Source organism: Cyclospora cayetanensis, unplaced genomic scaffold (assembly GCF_002999335.1).
Source record: "Cyclospora cayetanensis isolate NF1_C8 unplaced genomic scaffold, CcayRef3 CcayRef3_contig_1, whole genome shotgun sequence".
NCBI lineage: Eukaryota > Apicomplexa > Conoidasida > Eucoccidiorida > Eimeriidae > Cyclospora > Cyclospora cayetanensis.
Genome location: NW_020312036.1, coordinates 716,133 through 735,586, shown reverse-complemented (window position 1 = coordinate 735,586; position 19,454 = coordinate 716,133). Strand labels below are relative to the sequence as shown.

At 48.8% G+C, this 19,454-nt stretch overlaps 3 protein-coding genes across 3 annotated transcripts; 2 read left to right on the top strand and 1 right to left on the bottom strand.

Moving 5' to 3' along the window:
* Window positions 1–1,552: 1,552 nt before the first annotated feature.
* Window positions 1,553–6,858, top strand: LOC34618526. The gene is made up of 13 exons (XM_026336939.1): window positions 1,553–2,026; window positions 2,135–2,197; window positions 2,330–2,759; window positions 3,088–3,255; window positions 3,456–3,508; window positions 3,572–3,781; window positions 4,230–4,398; window positions 4,605–4,748; window positions 5,128–5,546; window positions 5,790–5,880; window positions 6,020–6,107; window positions 6,239–6,366; window positions 6,506–6,858. Exons 1-13 carry the CDS (start codon window positions 1,553–1,555, stop codon window positions 6,856–6,858), a joined length of 2,790 nt encoding a protein of 929 aa, XP_026192724.1.
* A 1,461-nt stretch (window positions 6,859–8,319) lies between these two features.
* Window positions 8,320–10,995, bottom strand: LOC34618525 (aspartate aminotransferase 1). Its single transcript, XM_026336929.1, has 7 exons — window positions 10,850–10,995; window positions 10,642–10,678; window positions 10,273–10,410; window positions 9,820–9,919; window positions 9,008–9,520; window positions 8,595–8,662; window positions 8,320–8,397 (listed from the first exon to the last, which is right to left on the bottom strand). The coding sequence occupies exons 1-7, from the start codon at window positions 10,993–10,995 to the stop codon at window positions 8,320–8,322; spliced, it is 1,080 nt and encodes a 359-aa protein (XP_026192714.1).
* Window positions 10,996–16,697: 5,702 nt separating this feature from the next.
* LOC34618524 (ATP synthase subunit gamma, mitochondrial) lies at window positions 16,698–18,749 on the top strand. Its single transcript, XM_022731850.2, has 6 exons — window positions 16,698–16,769; window positions 16,961–17,053; window positions 17,173–17,239; window positions 17,371–17,600; window positions 18,030–18,260; window positions 18,603–18,749. Exons 1-6 carry the CDS (start codon window positions 16,743–16,745, stop codon window positions 18,747–18,749), a joined length of 795 nt encoding a protein of 264 aa, XP_022592009.2. The 5' UTR covers window positions 16,698–16,742.
* The last annotated feature ends 705 nt before the right edge of the window (window positions 18,750–19,454 follow it).

Below are 19,454 nucleotides of genomic sequence, written 5' to 3'. Positions count from 1 at the left end.
AGCTATGCTAAGCAATACATCAACAAAATTGCCCTCTTCCAGGGCCCTCCCCTTATTGCCTAAAAGAGCGAATGACGACCGGCTGAGGCCATACACAGCACATGCTGCAGAGGCTCTCTGTAGTGATAAATGCGCTGGGCCAAGACACTCAAAAAGTGACCAGTTGAGCTGTGTTTTAAAATTGACGTGTTTAAGTCATGAACGTGTTGCCTGGAAGGTCTTTCGCTACACTCGATACGGAGCGTAATCTATCTCGTAGCGTAGTAATACACGCTGAGTGACTCTGCTGTAACATAAACTGAAAACTGTGTGTGAGTGCCCACACCGCTCGACGGGTGCTGGCTGTCGCACTTTGATCTCCTGAGAGCCAGCAGGGAGCGACCTCTTTGGACAGCAATAACAAGGTTTTGCTTCGATATGTTATTTGTGGTTTAGGCGAAGGTCTCCTTAGCGCGATCTCAGGAGGAGCGTTTTATTAAAACAATTGCATCAACACGGAAAGGCAGTGCAGAAAGCACCCCAGTTGTTTTGGCTTTGATCAGATCGTCGTGATAATTTTGAATTCTCTTGACACTTTTTTTGTAATTCCATAGCACTCAATTCTAGTTTGTACCTCTGCACGTGGTTGGACGCTGCAACCTAAACACGATCGAGCCAAACATATCATTGCCTGCCTGGGATTAGCACCCATGATGAGCTATGAAATCCCTAGGGCAAAAATTAGGCTTATGTACGCAAGTATGATGGCATGGAGTCCAGGAAGTGGATGCAGGGAGTGTCGTGTGCGCCAAGAAGCATAGGGTCACTTGGACGTGTAGAGGGTGCCCACATTAGATGGGAAAGCAAAGTGTCACTTGGTGAAAGCAAGAAATCCATTTACAAATCAAATTAAATTTATGATTTGAGTAGTATGCGCACAGATATTGGTGGAATAACCTTAGAAAGGCCGCATGTATACGTGCAAACGCACAGGGGAGACACATGGTGGTGACACAAGACTTGAGCGGTCTTTTTATTTCCCAGGCTATTTTTGATAAAGTTTATCCTGTTTAGACCAATGAAACAGGTGAATTTCGGGTCTATTCTGAGGCCAAAAGAAGTATAGTAGATCGCACATTTAGAACAGACTACCTGCACAGGCAAGGCCAACAGCGCCCCACATAAGGGAATCGCGCTTCAACTTTGCTGCTTCCTCTTTCTTTCTTCCTTTTTCTACGATGCGCTTCTGCCAGCATTTTAAGTATACATTTTCGTGTTGAAGGGATTTAACTCTCACCCAAAAAGGCAATGACAGGCTGGCAGAACACGGACTCACCACGCCAACTATGAGGTGGACAGCCATCGCGGCCCTAGGTATCAATTGACAGGGAATGAGGAATGCAATCGACTTCTTCCGATTCTCTAAAAATCACTCAGCCACTAGCTTGCTTTAGGATTTCCTTGTAGCAGCTGTGATCACAGCAGCAGCCCCAGTTGCATATCCCCTGCAGCAAGAGCACCTAGCGTGTTCATCAAAAAGCTAAACCACACAGCAGTAAATCAGGGGCAAATGATGAGTGATGTGGTGCACCGTTTTCTTGCAGGCCATCAATGGCCACTTCGCTTCTTCATTCTATTCTTGCTTGCCTTATCCCCTGCAGTTTTCGGTCAATTGCGAGGGGGAGAAGAGGTAAACCAGAGACTCAGCACAGTGACACCTACAAACAGCTCTGCCTCTACTTCCCTGAAACCTTCTCCGACGGCCAATTTAAGGGCTAGAGCTGCACATGAGCCTGCAGAGGTCTGGGCGCCCCTTGCCCCAGAGAGCATGGGTGGTAGGGGGGCCCTCCGGGCTCAGTCAGGAAACCGTTCCGAGCCTTCACAGCCAAATGAGTCTCAAAATATGCAGTCAACACCCCCTGAAGGCCCCACAACAGGGCCTGCAGTAGTGCTGCCGTCCAGCGGCCTCCATCCCTCTCCATCGTCTCGAGGCAATATCCGACCGTCACCCAGCCCACGGGCACAACCACAGACAAATACCCAGCAAGTGGATGGCCAAACCTTATATACAAATGCCCAACAGAATGAAAAACCCCCAGAACAGGAAATCACAGAACAACACCAATCACACCACCACCAGCTGCGGCGGCAGCAGCCAGAACAGCAACTACAGCAACAGTCGCAAATACAACAGCCACAGTTGCAACAGCAAATGCAGCAACAAAATCAGGTGCAAAATCAGCAGCAGCCCTCTCAGCAACAGATGCGGTATGAGTCCCCCCAACCCCCAAAGCAGTCTCCTCCAGTAACTTCGCCGCACGTGCATCCCCCGGAGCAGCTTTCTCTGCAGGACCACCCTGCCTATCGCCAGGATCCTGCTCAGCCCTCTGAAGGAGCACTTGCAGGGGTATCCCATGGCTCAACTAGGACGGTGGCACCTACAGGTGTTGAGGATACACAATCGGCGAACGCGCATTTGGCGTCTATGGTTTCTGCTATGTCCGAAGGAGCAGTGATTTTAACTGACGAAACGTTTGATTCGTTTGTTCAGTCCGAACCATTTGCGTTGGTATTATTCTACGCGCCCTGGTGTCACTGGTCCAGAGCAGCCCTCCCCGAGTTTGACGCTGTGGCACGCTTCATGGCAAAGGTGGCCTCTAGACCGATTGTGCTGGGAAAGGTGGACTGCGCCGACAACCCATTGACGCAGAAAAAGGAGCATATTATTGAATATCCAATTATCAAACTCTACATAGACGGCAAACCCAAGCAATATGTTGGTCCGATGAGCCACTAGACGCTAAAAGGGGAAGGGGGAAAACGGTAAAATGGGAGGGCGAGCGTGACAGAGGGCGCGCTGTAAGGCAAGAGTTGGCATATGCACAAGACATGCTGCACGAAAGGGCAATACAGATACATGGAAAAGCTATAAGCGCATCTTTGCGTATTCACGGTGTCCCCTCAAGCCAAGGCTGGTTTTCGGCTGGTTTTTCTCAGCATTCTAAATTGTCTTCGTAGAAATCCTTATGAGCTACTAAAGCTTGTATTCTGCCAATTTCCGGCTTTATGCAAAGCATTCGTGCCAACATTTACTGTGTTTCTTCTTAGGCGGACGCCGGAGGACTCAGATTTTTGCGTGGCTGAACCACAATCTACAAAGGGACGAACGACTGGACACTCTACCCCATTTCGAAGAATTTATGCGCAACGGAGCGGATGGCCACCAGTTGGTGGTTGCTGTAACCACTTCTTCCAATACGGGTGGCAACGGTAGCGGTAAGAATCCAGATAGGGGAATACGCCGCCTTTCAACTCTTCTTAAAGTGTAGATTCTTCGAGCCTTTGCGAAAGCAGGGCATCGGACCGTAACAAAGCTTCGACACCTAAATGGAGACCCTTAGTATACATCTGAGTAGTCTTACCTGTTTCCAGGTATCTGGCAGTTTTATAGCGTGCCCAATGTTTGGCTTTAAGAGTGGCGGTTGAAAGAAAAACTGGTTTGTCGACTAGAGGAGCGTCTCTGGGAAGCGTATGCAAAAACTCATAAAATCCTTAGCGTTGTTTTGCATCATTTTTGAATTTAAAGCCCAAGGGACTTCCATGCACGAGTATATATCTGACCCCGTCTTACGCGTGCTTGCTTATTTTAGGGGACTCGTCACTGTTTGACCATGAGACATTTCGCCACGTGGCGCGCACTTTCTCTGATGATGTCCTTTTTGGGGAAATCCACGAACCTGTTATCTTCCAGTACTTCCTGCATCAATACATATTGCCAAAATCTAAGACATCTGCAGAGATGGTGAGCGTAAATGAAGTTCTCTGTGCCACCTTAGGTGGGAAGGGGAATGAGGATGGGATCGAGTTTGGCCGCTAAGTTAAGCAATCAACATGCAATGACCCCAATTTAAAGTGTTCAATCGGGTTGTTGGGGCTGTGGAGCGGAGAGGAGAGGCAAACCCTACTTATTCTGGTGTTTGAAGCTGCGTTCCTCCTTACGTTATGGCATGAATAGAGACATGAAGCTCAGCATGCTGAGGTTAGGCAAGAGGGAGCCACTACGTGGAGCCTGAGCGGTGTTCACATGTGTCTGTATCTTAGTCCAGATATAAAATTCGTATATGTATATGTCTCAGTATGCAAATCATGGATCTACACCTTTTCGCGTCCCTCTCCTCCCCTTCGACCTCTCTCGAAGTTCATCCCCCCGCGGGAGTGTTGTCTTGTTGGCTGCCTGCTTGTCTCCTCAGTGGCAGCCGCCGTTCGTGGTGACTGCCCCATTGGACCCCTCAGATCCGCCATTTGTAAAATATTTAGGGCAAGGAGATGACAGGAAAGCGCTGGAGGGGTTTGTTCATAAATACAGATTCCCACAAGTTCTTGCCTTCGAGCCGGATACTATTGAGGACATCTTCGAGGGTCAGCCAAGCTCTCTCGCTTCTTCTCTGGCTGTATGGTCTGTACCTAGGTATCTCTATCTGCCTCCTCCAATGCTCGTGGCTTTAGCTGGTTGCATTCTCCTATTTTTCTGTGGCTTGGCTTTTCCTAATATCCCTTTGTGTTTGTAGCATTACCTCCTAATCATTATCTGTTCTCTCACCTATTTGTGTATTCCTGTACTACAGATGGTCGTTCGATTTGTATATTGCTTTTGGATGGGGACAGAGCTGCTCGGTCTCTGACAAGGGAGGGACTTGTGGATCCGGTGGTTGCGGCTTTCCATCAAGTTGCTGGGGAATTCAGGCAAAATCTCATCTTTACAATATCAGGCAGGTTGACAGTCGTGTACGAAGGCTTCACTTTTGAATGGGGCAGCAATAGGGAATCACCATCCAAAGTATACACATGTAGAAACAGTAAAATACCGACGCGGGAGCTGGCAGGCAAATAGTGGATTCTGAAGGACACAAAAGGGTTGGGTGGTATATTGACAGAGGAGAGGTCCTGGAGACACTGGACAACCCCAGCTTGGCAGAGCTCCGAAGCTCAAATACAAGTAGATCGAAGGTTTTAGCAAGCTAGGAATATGCAGTCCACGAGACAAACAGCGAGCAAGACAGTAATTAGACTAGACCTTCGGGCTTCGTGTCGAGTCCCTCCCAGCTGCTGTAACCTCACTTTCTCATTCTTCTCTCATTCTCTGCACAGGCAATAAGGAAGCCCATGAAAGGCGTATCTTTAGTCTCTTAGGTGTTGATGACACCATAACTAGCCCGGAATTCCGAATCGCCACCTTTAACCCCAGCGGTAACGGCAAATACTATCCAGCAGAAAAATACAAGCCATCCACGCCACTGAACAGCCGCTCACAAAGCACAAACATCAGCGTTGAAAAGGACAACAGCAGTAGCACTACTGACAAGGCGAACAGGCCCGCGTACTCGTTCAGAAATACATCCCCCACGCATAGCCTCATAGTCAACGCCCTCAGTACCTCTGCCAAAGCACGCAACTCCTTACGCTCATCAAAAAAGAGTGGCGAGGGGCCCCCTGAAACCCCTCACGGGCTTCGTCATGAAACGGTCTTTGATGCACAGCAGAGGCAGGATCAAGGTGCAGCCGAAGAGGTGGGAACTGCTGATTCGCGCTACAGGGCGCAAAAGATGACAATCAGTCGGCATATGGGCTGTTGCTGTTATCCGTCTGCATATCTCCTGGTCTATGGCACATCTGAGCACGCACCTTTGCCTCTGCCTCTGCGCACTTGTGTGCCGTCGTCAGTTGCCTGCATATCTGAATTCGTCTTTTTCCGTGTGCCCCTAACTTACCATAGCTTCCTCTGTGTAGTTTTGTGCTACTTGTTTCCTCAGTATATACGAAACTTTGTTTGGGCGTTTATTGAGGGCGATTTGGAGCCGTACACGAATAGCGAGCCAATTCCTCCGGTCTCTCAAAACAGCGGTAACAAAACACACCCAACATGCATCATGCCGGGGAGCCTCCCCACTTAAGTGCCACTGAGAAAAAGTCATCGTGACCCTCCAAGTGCTCCTACATGGCTGACTAGAGGCAGCTACAGGTTTCGGCGGGGACTGTGCAGGCCCTGTAAAGACCTTCGTTGGCCTCAATTTTCAAAAGGAAGTTTTGGATTCCCCACACGATGTCTTCGTCTCCTTTGGGGCTCCTTGGTGCGATGAACCTGAAACCATGAACTGTAGCTTCTGAAGCTTTCCCGAATTTAAACTCCGCATTCGCACTCATATGTTCAACACCCTTTGACCTGATTTCAGTACACAGGATCTGTTGTAGGAATGTGCAGGTGCGGCCACTGCCGGAAGTTGGAGCCGGCCTTTAAGCGGGTGGCGAAGATTGTAAGTAAACGATCCTCGCTCGTCCTTGGTCGCATTGACGCTACCCTCAATGAAATTGACGGAATTAATCTATCTGGTAAGCTAGATGGTGCCCTTACTGGTCCTTCGCATACTTAAGGCGTTGCTGATGTTGGATGATGAGGCTTTTTTGGTCGTGACCTTCACAGCATACCTGTCATGTAAATTCCAAGCCATGATACACTCCATGAAGACAGAGAAACATAAACCTCCCTCTAAGTCTTTTGCGGCCGTTTGCTTCAATTCATGTGCCGCGTGCTTTCAGTTCTTTATAGATCTACCCTTGTATCTCCTTGATTCTTGTTTGCTGGGAGTACTGTGCGCAGGGTACCCGACTCTACTGCTCTTTCGAGCTGGGTCAAAGAATCAACCGCTGATGTATGAAGGAGATAGAAGCGAGTCTGATATGCTGTTTTGGCTGGGACGTAATGCACAACACAGCAAACTTGACGGTCGTCAACTACAGGAGGACCTTGGGCTGCTCCTCACTGAGGAGAGCGGCACACAATCCGCCCGACGGGCAAATACAAGCGTTCTAGAAGAACTTTAGCCAGAGTTGGAAACTCATATTGAAGCGATAGAAAATTCGGTGTTTCAAAAAACAAAATACTGAGGACGCGCTGAATCAATGTGGAGAGACACGTCCACACTTCTTATGTTGTATCGAATGCAGTTTGTTTTTGCCGTTGCGGCTGCCGTTAGCTGTTCCAAATAGCTGCCATTTTCATTGGAAAATATATCAGGGGCCTCAGCTTTATGGTGAATCCTCCACCACGGCTTTCTGGATGATAACCTGTGGGTCCCACACCACATTCACCCGCATCCCAGCCATATGCGTATCTGCAGAGCGTTCGCACTAAATAAACCAATGCCCAAAAAAGTCACACAACCGGCCTCCCGCTCCCCCAGCGCCTTTTATTCTGCCAAGGCACAGGACACACGCTAGGGCATGCTTTACAGAACCATTGCCCAAAGCTGTGGCTCCCCCTTTCCTGTTGGTCTCATCTGTAGCGCCTTTCTCACAAACGCCTACTACTGCTCTCAGCCAGCTTCTCCTCTAAGTCAGCATGCTCACCCTATGAAATAGATGGGAAATTTTTTCTCTGAAGTGAGAATCAACCCTCCCTTAAAACGTGCTTTCCGTCCTGCAGTAATCCCGTGTAGCTGAGCTACGCGAAGAGGCGGATATGGGGGCTAGGCACGTGATGATTCTATAAAGGATCAGAAGAGGAGGAAGTAAACTGAGAACGTGTACATTTGAATTAGTTCTGTATGTACACATACACACGAAGGGATGGAAGCTGCCTATGGAGAACTATGTGCAATTGCAGTTGCAAGATGAGAGAGAAGGAGACGGCTGCGTAGCTCTACATTTGACCAGCCCAACTATGTATTGTGTAGTAAGCTCGGTGGCCTGAAAACGAAACGTTTTTCTGAAATGCCAGTATCCCAAAAAGCGCTGCACCACCAACCTCCCAAGCCTGCAGCGGTAGTTGGGGTAAAGTTCCATAGGGAGGCATTAAACTCCAGAATCGATCAAACTCAGTCAAGAGGTGCTGAGTATTCCTCCAAAGCAGCCACCTCTTTTTCCAGCCAATACCTCTCACGATTCCGATATGAGAGAAGAAAGACAGAGAGGGTGTGCACAGCTGCGCCCTCTGAGAACTCCGAGCATTTAAAACTAGTTGTGCATTTGCTGCTAGTGCACACCCACACAAAACTGTGTCTTCTTGGATAGACCTAACAATGGTTCGTATATTTCGTCATAAATACAATATGTGAATAGGCAAGCCAATTAGTCAACTCTGTACTAATTCTTATTTAAATATGGGTGGTTTAATAGAACAATGCAGACGTGTACAATAGCTCGTTAGTCATAATACAAAAGCATTCACACCTATGAAACACACCCTGCTAACGGAGGCACTCCCCTACATTCATGCGGCGGTGTTTCGGCAGCCAATAGAAAAGCTAGGGGGTGGATCAGCATGGGAAGGAAACAAATGGACCATTAAACTGAGGGGATCGTCCTGATGACGTCATCCATAGCGTTCACAAGGTAGTCGATGTTGCTGCTGTTTACACCAGCCTGTTCAGACATCACAAAAAATTCCCCCAAATCAAGAATCCTTAAGATTGTTTTATTGCAACACCCATGGGAATCATACGCGATATGTTTGACAACAGTGATGTGGCCAACTGAATGCGGCAAAGCATGCATGGAAATCTCGCAATATAAACCCTGATCAATTTCCCCCAGACTGTTCCGTAGCGGCTGCCTCTCACCATGCTGATACGACCGTTTTTCAGGAGGTAGATGTGCCACTTGCTAATGAGCAGTTCGCACTGCTCTTCTGAGGCCAAACAAACGCAGCACAAAACAATATGTGAAGCCAGAAGATGCAGTAAACAATTACACGCACGAGGACTCGAGAGAAAACACTGTTACGGAGATCAAAAGCAATCGATGCTGAATCATTCTTAATCCCTGTCTCGTATTTTCTCGTTCAGTGCGGATCTGCCAGCATTTTCCCATCGTGCTCCACTATTCTCGTTGCTCTCGTGTCTGTGAGTGCGTGTCTGCCAAGCTCTGTACTTGCGCTGCGTCTGTATGCTGCTTTTATTCTTCCTTCCCCTCCTTTTGCCTGCCGGTGCCCACTGTTGCTGCCCCCCCCCATCCCCTGCGTTGTTATGCCTACTGGTCAAGCCGGTGTATGAAAACATTCCGATTTGGTCCGTGATATGATTCCACTGCCCTGGAGTTCCCTTCTGCTCCAGTCCCTTCCTTAGAAGCCTCCTCATGTCTTTAATTCTCTCTGCCACAAGTTTTAGTTCCTCTTCCCACTGTCTCCTTAGCTGCTCGTCCCCCAGCACCCGTGCTACAATACGGGCTCCCTGAAGGGGAGGACTGCTGTAGCACCGCCTGGCCACAATCTTAATCTGAGACAATACTGCTTCTGCCTCTTTGGGACTGCCGCAGATCGCATGTAGCATACCCACTCTCTCTCCGTACAATCCGAGGTTCTTAGCAAAAGACTGTGTGACGAACAAGACTCCTTGGAATTTCGTGGCAAACAAGCGCACTGAAAACGCATCCCGCGAGAGATCCCCAGACGCGAACCCCTGGTAGGCCGAGTCCAGTACGGGCAGCAGCTGCCGAGACTCACAAACAGACAAGATTGACTCCCACTGAGAGACACTTAGGTCTACGCCTAAACAGCGCACGCGAAAACAGACACAAGTATCACACATACGGTGCAGTAATTACACAGTGTGCATAGATACAGAAGAACAGAAGTGCGCAGCTTTGGAATTAAATGGTGTACGCAGCGCGAGGAAGCTGCTCTACCGCTGATTTTGCAGTTTTCACTGCTGCTGCAAAGGGAACTACTGCAATAGCACCAGTAGCAGTGAACTCCGTGAGCCCATTTGCATCATTGGATAAAGTCCAAGAAGCCCGCATCTTGCTGCACAAATCATCATTCGGAGTGTCCGTGCAGATAGGGCATACCTGTTGGGTTATGTGCGCAAGCGTGCAGCACAACTGCTGAATTGAGTGGGGCCTCCTCCAGGGTTTTCATCATCCTCTCAAAGTCCACATTCCTGGTTGCCTGCGTTGAGCCGCAAGACCTGGAGACAATGCCGTGTATCTCGAAGGAAAATGCAGTGCCTCTTGGCTTTTAGCTCCCCACTCCGTTGAATGTATTGAGGACGATGCAAGTCCCTTATGGCACCCTTAAAAAGTTCCCTGGTGTCCACAGTCCTCACGCTATTCCAGTAAGGGTATTCGCGGATGGTAAGGCCTGCGCCCGGGCCAAAGACGTTGTGATGGTTGGACCACGTAGGTGTGCTCATGTAAACAAACTGCAGCCAACGCAGTAGTCCTGAAAAAATTCAATACTGAGCTACAAATCCCATACGCCACACCTCAGCATTTCGAAATTAGCTAGAGGGGTTGTCTGACCTGACAGGCTGGCAAAAAATGCTTGATGAAGTCTCCCACTAGCCGCAAAGCGCCTGTTCCCGAAAGAGACTGGGAAGAGGCGATGCGCCCTTCCTTGATGGCAGGGCAGTTGGTGCCAAACAACACATTTTGTGTTAACTGAGGGGGCAATACAACGGCAACGATACCGACTGCGACATGTATGCAAACTACGAGGTCCAGCAATTCTTTAGCAGCGATACCCAATGAGTCCTTGTTTTAGCCGATGTGCTTAGGATTAGGAACGTGACAGGAAAGCACGTAGGACATTTTCACTTTATGGAATGTTTCTTAACCCACCTGCTTCAGCTCTGGCAGACCATCAATGGGCAGGTACTCCTTGTCCAGCACCTCCTGCAGTATGCCCGCCTCAGCGGTCCGCACTGCTCTGCAAATCTCAACAGCAATACCCCGAGAAGCAAGCCTTCGCCATTAAACCTCCGTCTGTATTTACTGGCAATTAAGTGTGCGTGTGTTATTGGTTCGCTATATTATAAGACGCCCCATTGTCATCAGTCCGCTCTTCCGTCTTTAAGTGTCCTGCAGTCAAGCCCCTCACTGAAAGACGTAGGGCCTTCCGTCATCGGTGCGGTAGGCCCCGATTCCCAGGTTAATTTTCTTGGGGTTGGTGTCTGCCTTGAAAGCCACGGCTGTGCCAAGGATGGGGTCCGGAGCTGCTAGGGGGACTTCTGAGAAAAGTGACATTTTCCCGCGGGATGTCAGGGGTCGAGGCTGGTCACGGTGCTGGAAGGCGCGGGTAAGGTCGTGGGACTGGGAGCAGAAAAAGGGCTCTGAAAGGGAAGTTAGCGGGGAGAATATGCAAGAGCTGCGAGATAAAAAAACGATGATGATAGAAACAGGCTATTGAGGCAGACCGAGAGGCAGAAACAGTCTAGTATGGACCCTCCAGTCATCTGTCTCCAGGAGAGGCAAGAGGGCCCCTGAGTGTGCAGGCTAGCATTCACGAGGGGAGAAAGACACTAACAGGCAACGCCACGAAATGTTTTTGCCGTTAGGGACAGTTTGGTGCGTAGCTTTCCCGCATATGGGAAAGAAGACAAGTGGCCTTAGACAAACGGAGTCTTTAGCCCATAGGCTCGTGACAATCAGATTCCGTTGGAGAGACTCATTAGTTACTTAGGAAAGACTCAAATGATCAATAGCTGTTACATATACATCGAGTCGCACTAGGGAATGGGAAGTGAGAAGAAGCAAAGTTGGTGGCACTAGCTCAACGGCAGGGTGATATTTATCCGTGCGTTGAGCGATGTGTCAATAGTACCCCCAGGAAAGGACTTTATCTAGTACTTTCCACTCCATAAAAAGTATAATTCTGCCTTCAATTTCATTACCAATAAGGGTTTATATTAATTGCACAGAAATGCGTTTTTTGGGAATCTACCAGCAAAAGTCTCTACTGGACCAACACTAATGCAAGCGTAGGTGAAGGGGTTCAGCGTACAGCTAGTATCTTATTACTGCCACTCAAATTCGAGGATAATGTAGAGCATAATAGACTGAATTGCTTTGAGACCATTATTTTGAGCTAGCCTATGCGCAGGGTTACAATTGCTATAGGTGGTATGCATGAGGGGTACAGATATACCCAATCCTCTGTAGGATTAGCCTATCAATTGAAGTCGCGGATACGTAGAACGCATTTCGTAATTAGATTGCTACATATGGAAGAGTCCAAAGTGAGAAGTACATGCGACTATCTGCGGCGTAATTGTCCTCCGTCAGGAAGCAGAACCACTGTTCCATACGGTGAGGAGATAAAACGACGCTTTGGGAAAAGATGTGGGGGCCATTAGGTCGATTTCAAATGCTTACTAAGGCGTACAATGTGACAGCAGTCTACTTGACAGCTGGTTTCACATGCGCATTCCCACAAATCCCCATTTCCACTGAGGCAAGACACAAAACTACGCGTTCGCTCTTGCAAACCCGTATGCACTTTCAAATTTTAGATGCCCTGCTGAACTGCAAGGCTAGCTTATTCGGGGTGCCAATGCGCTTATCGAAAAGTGGTGGACGGCTTTCTACATGCGCGTTGTTAGCATTGAGCCCAAACCTTCATAATCACGTAGAGCATCAACAGCGTGCGCTTCTGCTGTTGTGAATCCAGCTTTAAAATGTAAAGGCACTCAAGTGCTTATCTTTTATGCGACCATTTGTGTTTCCGGGCTCCCGTGTCTTGGCTATAGGGATCGAGCCAGACCCGGCAAAAATTTGAAGCACTAAAGAGGTGCAGTCTTTCCTGTACACAGGAACGAAGAGGCTGCTCCGTTCTATCCAGTTTCATCTCATTGCCAAGATTTTGCTCCTCGGTTTGCTCGGATAGCAGCTCGTCTGACTGAACTATTGGAGAAAACGTCGTCGATGAGCTGAACGGGTTCTGCTGATGCCGGAAAATGAAAGCTCATGAGGCTCATTTCAGCTTCTCCGATACCCGCACAGCCAGCTTGTGCGCTCCATTTCCTTAATACAACCGGTGCTGGTGACGGAGCTGCGGGTGTCGGTCTTTTTCAACAGCCGACGAATTTTCCAAGTACTGAATCATCGCTTGCTGTTATTACCGCATCACTGAAACCGAGCAGCGGCATCCACTTTGGGAAAAGGACTCCATGCGGTATGGTGAGGAATGCAATTGCTGGCGCCATTTATATGGGCATCATTTTACTTTTCATGCAGATCAGCAAGCTTTAATATTCGTGCAGAAGACTGTATAGAGCCTTAATAATCCTGACATGTATCTTGGCTTGGGCACCTCCTGGACTATAACGCGATACAACAGCCTATTGAAGGCATCAAAGTCGCCGCGGAGACGCTCTGGCGATGTCTCCGCCCCTCATTTTTGTGCATTCGCTCTTACCTGCGACGATTCACTACCTTTTTTTCATATTTCGTGCGTCTTCTGATTTTGGCGCCCATGCAGCTGTAGCTATTGCTCAACTCCTAATTGGCAATAGAATAAAGCCTCCTTTACCGCCCTAAGGATGACCTGTTGTGGCTCAAAAGAGGGCAGGCATCGTTCGTACATGTCAACTTCGCTCCGCAGTATAACTGTGCCCACAGCACATGGTACACCGCAACTTTACAGGCCTCATTCTTTTGATACAGAGCAAACTCTTCTGTGCATCAAAGCGCAGGTACGAACTGTCGAGGTAGTCAGTGAATTCTTCACAGATTTGAAGAAGCATGGTTGACGCAGCAGAAAGTGCTGAAGGGTAGCATGGCCTAGTATACATACTAGTGCGACTCACTTTACAGCGGAGTGCTTTCACGGCCCTTCCGGTGGCATGGGATGCGTTCCGCGGCAGAGGACTATGAAATACATGCCCATCCTGTCAGCAGCTGATGCCACATATTTCTTCTGATCCCTAGCTCTCGCAAAGCCTTCCGACTCCTTAAGGTAATCAAAGTGATCCAGCTCTGTGCTTTGCTGTTGGACTGCTGAAGTGCAAGTGTCAGGCTATCAAATACGCCTTTGTCGACAGCCTTAACGAATATGTCCACTCCTTCCCTCTCTCTTGCTCTGTCACAGCTCAGAAGGCTGCGCAATTCTCTTTAGCCCATGTCCAGAAACACCACGGATTCCCCAAAAGTATTATCAGGTACAGGAATCCGAACCGTATTAGTTTTTTCTCCAGCGCCTGTTTGACCTGCTCACACACTTACCACGATGGGATTACCGCGAACTACCTTGGGGCACACGGGCCAACCGACAGCACCAACAACACGGTTCTGCACTATTTGCGATCCATGCTCAAAAAATGCAGCGGATCGACCTTATTTATTTCCATACGCTGATCTGTGTTACAATACAACCCTATAATCCCTAATCATTGTTCTTCTTCATCCTTGGTCTACCCTAAGGTGTTCCTGCTCGAGCCGGGCATGGATCGTTTCCGTCCGAATTAAGCAGCCCTCCTTAGTGGCAAGGAGATTTAAAGAGCATTCTGTACTCCACACGCAGGCGTGCGCACAGCACAAAGATAGCAGGCACGAAATTACGATTAGTGGGAGTCAGCTGTGTGTTTCGAGCCTGAAGATTTGGTCCTGGTGGATCGGCAGGCCCCAGAGATGCACCAGAAGAAGAGCAGACGAAGAAGTTGGGGGCCACGCGGCTAGAAATCTTTTCCGTTCTCTCACGTATTAATGCTTGTGTAGACTTTATCGACTTTTTAATGCTGGAGCTGTCACAAGACCATCAGTACTGGCCTCTATAAAAGTGTTCAAAACTCCCCGAATCGTACGTGGGCTTTGCTAGGCAGGCAAGTGGCCCTTGTAGGCGGGGGTTTCATCGGAGTGCGTGCAGGTGCTAGATGCAGGATTATGTTGAGCGTCGCGGCTACACTAAAAACGACCTCTTTAGTGGAAAGGGGTTGGAAACGCCATCATCAGTGGCTTGTTGGGGAACGGTTGCGGGCTTCCTTACCCATGGGAGAAATTGCGGTTTTGTTTGGCTACCAACGGCAGTCACCATAAACGGTACTCCTTCTGTATCTCGGTAACTGCTTCCATCCAAAGCTAAAATTCTCTGAAAGCTATCTTAATCGATGGATACTCTGTGGGACGTCCTCATTTACTATCTCAAAGGCTTTCGCTGCACTCAGATTTATGCGCCAGCACTTTCAGGCATATTGTCTCGATAACTTCGCACATGCCTGTGTTGGGGTTTTAAAAATTACCACGTTGCATGCAGTGGCTGAACTTGCATGCAGAGAGTACTCTACGGGCGCGTGCTGCTGAATCAGTGTGCACTCTGAGCTTATCCGTACACTTCGCTTATTTTGTGTTTTCTCGTAACAGGAGGCTCCCAAACTTCACCGCTTTAAGAGGAGCGAGCCGTCACTACCCCGTTGTTGTGTTCGTTTCTTCCCTGGCTCGCTGCTGGCTAATATATGCTTTTCTTCCCGTCGAATTGACCGTATCGGTTGGCATACACATTTGCTTTTATCATTTGCATCGTGTTTGCGTTTATGCCTGAATGAGTAGTGCCGTTAGGGTGCAAAGCTCCGAATTGTTTCGCACGCAGTCGGTCTCGATGTGCAGGTACACAACATCAGGGCGTATGTAGGATTGTGTCTTCTTTTTTCTAGTAAACAATGCTCCGAATAATGTGGTAGACGAGGGAAAGAACAATATGCCGACTCCATTCTTATTTTAAAACTTAAATTGAGCTAGTATGATAGAAAGCGCCAAAGTCTACCTTATCCCGCCGAATATTTCGACCCGATGTCGTGTGCGTATATGCTGTATGCTATGCGTAACTAGCTGTGAATGCGAATAGCGCAGTCGCTGCTCCTTCCACCTCATGTCACGAAGTATGAGGAGAGGAATCAGGGCAAGTAGGCGCTCTTTTGCGAGTCACTCAACGTCTCTATGTGAATTTTGTAGTGGGTCGAAAGTTACATGTCTCCTTACGGGGATCTTGGATCTCAGAAGGCGCATGAGAAACGCTGTGGGGTCAGGGACAGGAGACAAATAGAGCTTTTAACAGACATAAGAGATTGTGTGAAATTTTGTATTGGATTTGGGGCCGGTTGTCTTGTATGGAGGCCCAGGATAAAGAGCGATCCTAAGTTGACAATCTAAGCCCTCTACAGAAAGTCTGTGTCCGGCGAACCTAGAAGGCTCTTCCTTTGCTGTCATATCTTGTGTTCTCTTTCAGATCTGCTCAACAATAAGGATATCGCAAAACGAAAGCAAGTAAGAGGTAATAACCTACGCATGGGCTTTCTATTCCTTAGTTCCCTAAACCCTAAATATGCCAAGGAGGTGACAGGGGCCCCCGGGGTGTCGGTTTTACGATTAGCTTCCTTTTCGCTTTGGGATAAAATTTACAGACTATCGCCTTTCTTAGAAACTTACACGAGCTCCTTAACGAGTAAAATAATCGATATTTCGTAATCCTATCGGCTGCAGCCTGCGCGGTATCTTGCTGCATGCAAGGAGTCGGGGCTGGGGGACAGAGCACAGTAAAGACGGCTTGTTTGCTGGCTGAAAGAATTCAGGACGGCGGTGAGACCCCCAGAATCTGCTTTGCCTTTTGTCTATCCGTTAGCTCATTGGAGCAGAGTATCGACAGACTGGGGGCGACCCGGCTGCTGGTTTTTTTGCTGCAACAGTCGACACTGTTCCTGCAGAAAACGCTGTCGGGGAAGAACTTTGAGGCGCCTCTAATCGGTCATAACATTAGCCCACTATTATCAGAGGCAAGCAGAAGTGCTTCTACACCCTAACTGCGCTGTGTGTATCGGAAGCATCCAAAAATGGCTTCTCTTTGGCGAAGGGGTATCGCTGCATCCCCCACTCAAGCATTGATGGGAGCCATCCCATTTGAGGGGCCCTTTCGAGCTGCCACGGGAGGTGTACCGAGCTTGGCCCCGTGCTTACAGCAGCAGAGGGCTTTTGGCGCAGGGGACCTGAAAACAGTCGCCGCCAGAATGAAGTCTGTCAAATCGATTCAAAAAGTGAGAACACTCGTGCATTCTAGCTCCCAGCTATCTAATCGTATTTTCCTCAAAATAAATAGATACCAGGGAGTATACGGGTGTTGAAGGGAGCAGGAAGAACCATTAAGGGATGTTGATACTTAACACTTTTAACTCCGAAAATGCAATCGAAAAACCTGATTTTCCGAGTGTTCGAGCGCGTCTTGCAGATCACAAAAGCAATGAAAATGGTTGCAGCTTCCAAACTACGGATGGATCAAAAACGTCTTGAAAATGGAATGCCCTTTGCCGTTCCGGTTCAGGTAGGGGTTCTAGACGTGCTCAGCTATACGTTAACTGTGGCATGCACACACCTTAGCGGGTTAAGAGCAACACACTGATTAAGAGTAGGCTTGTGTATCTACCTTATTTTGCGGTGCAGCGTATCGTGAACAGAATCCCCGTTCCCGAGGAAAAGACAGACCTCACTATCCTTGCCCTGACCTCCGGTAAGGCCCCTACAATCATTCTGTAGGTGTCATGACGTTTCGTTCATTCTACCATTTGAGATAGAGCGTGTGGCTTTCGGGGTCAACGTGTGAACTAGATGGTTCATCTCCTGTTTTGTGTCTGAGTGCAGATAAGGGCCTCTGTGGTGGCGTAAATTCGGCGGTTTCTCGGCTGGTGCGAGACACCGTGAAGGAAACGGAGGGCGGAGGACAGCGCACGTGTATCATTGGCGTTGGGGACAAAGTGCGCTCCGCCCTGCAGCGCGTATTCGGTGACAGATTTAGCAGGATGTTGACAGAGGCCACACGTTTCCCGTGGAACTTTGCCACTGCGGCAGTCATCGCCGACCGGATTATCAAGGTGAGGTTTTATCAGACAAAAGGTAAAAAGAGGAACGGTTTTCAGGGGTGAAGCTTCAGCACAACCGACATGATAATTCTGTTGAGTTGTTCAACGCAATGATGAACCACGGCACCATCTACTAGCTGTTCCTACCATTCAAGATGGCATCTGAACGGACTCCCCTTCTCACCGCCTGTCTCGGACTTCCTTTGTGTATGGGTCCGGATGCCTGTTGTTGTGACATTTGTTGTTTATATTTTTCTCGCTGGAAAACCTCGTTCAGCCTGCATTTTCTCTATCTGCTTTGGCGCGTCCTCCCTGTTTTGCCCCCGTCCTCGTGCCCCCGCTATCCGCTGTGCGAGTGCCTATCGTTCTGCCTTTGCTCTGTCACGTCATTCCAGTATCGCGCACACATAATTTGTATCGCTTAATGCTATAACTCCTCAGGATGATCCGTCGCGACTGATTGTGGTGTACAACCACTTCCGCTCTGCTGTGGCCTACGACACCATCTCCCTTAAGGTTCTTACAAATCAGCAGGCGGCAAAAAGTGCCAAACAAGAACTCGCACTCTTTGAGGCTGAGCCGGAGCTGCCTGAATTGTGGAAGGACCTCCATGACTTTTACTCGGCCTGCACCGTGTACGGTTGCATGCTGGATAACATCGCGTCGGAACAGGTAGGAACAGTGTGCAACCACCGCTGCATGTGGCTCGCTGATGAACTAGTTGAGGGTATTTCCATGGCGAAACCGGAATTTAAAGACTACATGTGTCGCACTGAGGATTGGGTTCATATTTGTGAACCGTGTATTGCCCCAGGGTAAACTAGGGCTTCGCTGAATGGAGCAGCAGCTGGTATCCACCAGCTGAAACTACTCTTACGGCAGCCCCTAGAATTTGTTGTATGATGAAGATCAGCGTAGGCTGTACACAGTTGTATGCAGTACCATGTGACTCGATCTCGTGGTATGCTTTTCTTTTGTTTGCTGCTGTTTGGTGGTATTGTTCAATGCATTCAGTCTGCGCGAATGAGCGCTATGGACAATGCTTCCACGAACGCCGGGGAGATGATATCGGCTTTGACCCTCAAGTACAATCGCGCGAGGCAGGCTAAGATCACCACAGAGCTTGTGGAGATCATCTCAGGGGCCAACGCACTCGAATAAGAAGGCGCTAAGGATGGGAACAAAGCGTCGTAGAGGCAAAAACAGGAGGCGAAAGAGGCGCAGGGAGAGAGGATTGTAGAATGACTTGCACAGATAAACAGCCGTTGGGTCGAGTTCATAGGAGGCCTTTTGTGCGCTCCTACTTTGGGGTGTGACAAGAGGCAGTCACTAGCCGACGTTCTATATGAACATTTGTGGTTTAGTGTGTAGCTGATTTGGCTGCGAACAAAATAGTTTTAAATGTTTAATCTCTGTTTGAATTGGTTCTTTATGCTTAAAAGAGATGGGCGCCCATAGGGCTGCCAGATCTGTCCTCGACACTTAGTATCAAATAGCCAAAACTTGGCACTACTATAATATTTTCCGACTCCATGGGGGCATGCCCCAGATCACTCTGCACCCTTTTAGGTCCCACAGCAGCCGGACAACAATGCTAGCAACATGTGTGGGAATTTATGGCATTGCATGCTGCATTTGTGAGGCTGGTTGTTGCCAGCAGCAGCAGGAGAGCGCGAGAATTGCTAGTGGTTTGTCCGTTGCTCCTTCAACGATTGCCAATTCCTCGTTGTCTTCCTTGACTACATCTACAGGAAGGAAGGCCACTGCCTGCGTTTTACGGGGGTCCTCGTCGTCCATCCAAGCCTTGCGCGAACTGGGTAAGAGGATGGGACCCCCCGCAAAGCCCAAGGGATGCGGCAGCGGCCA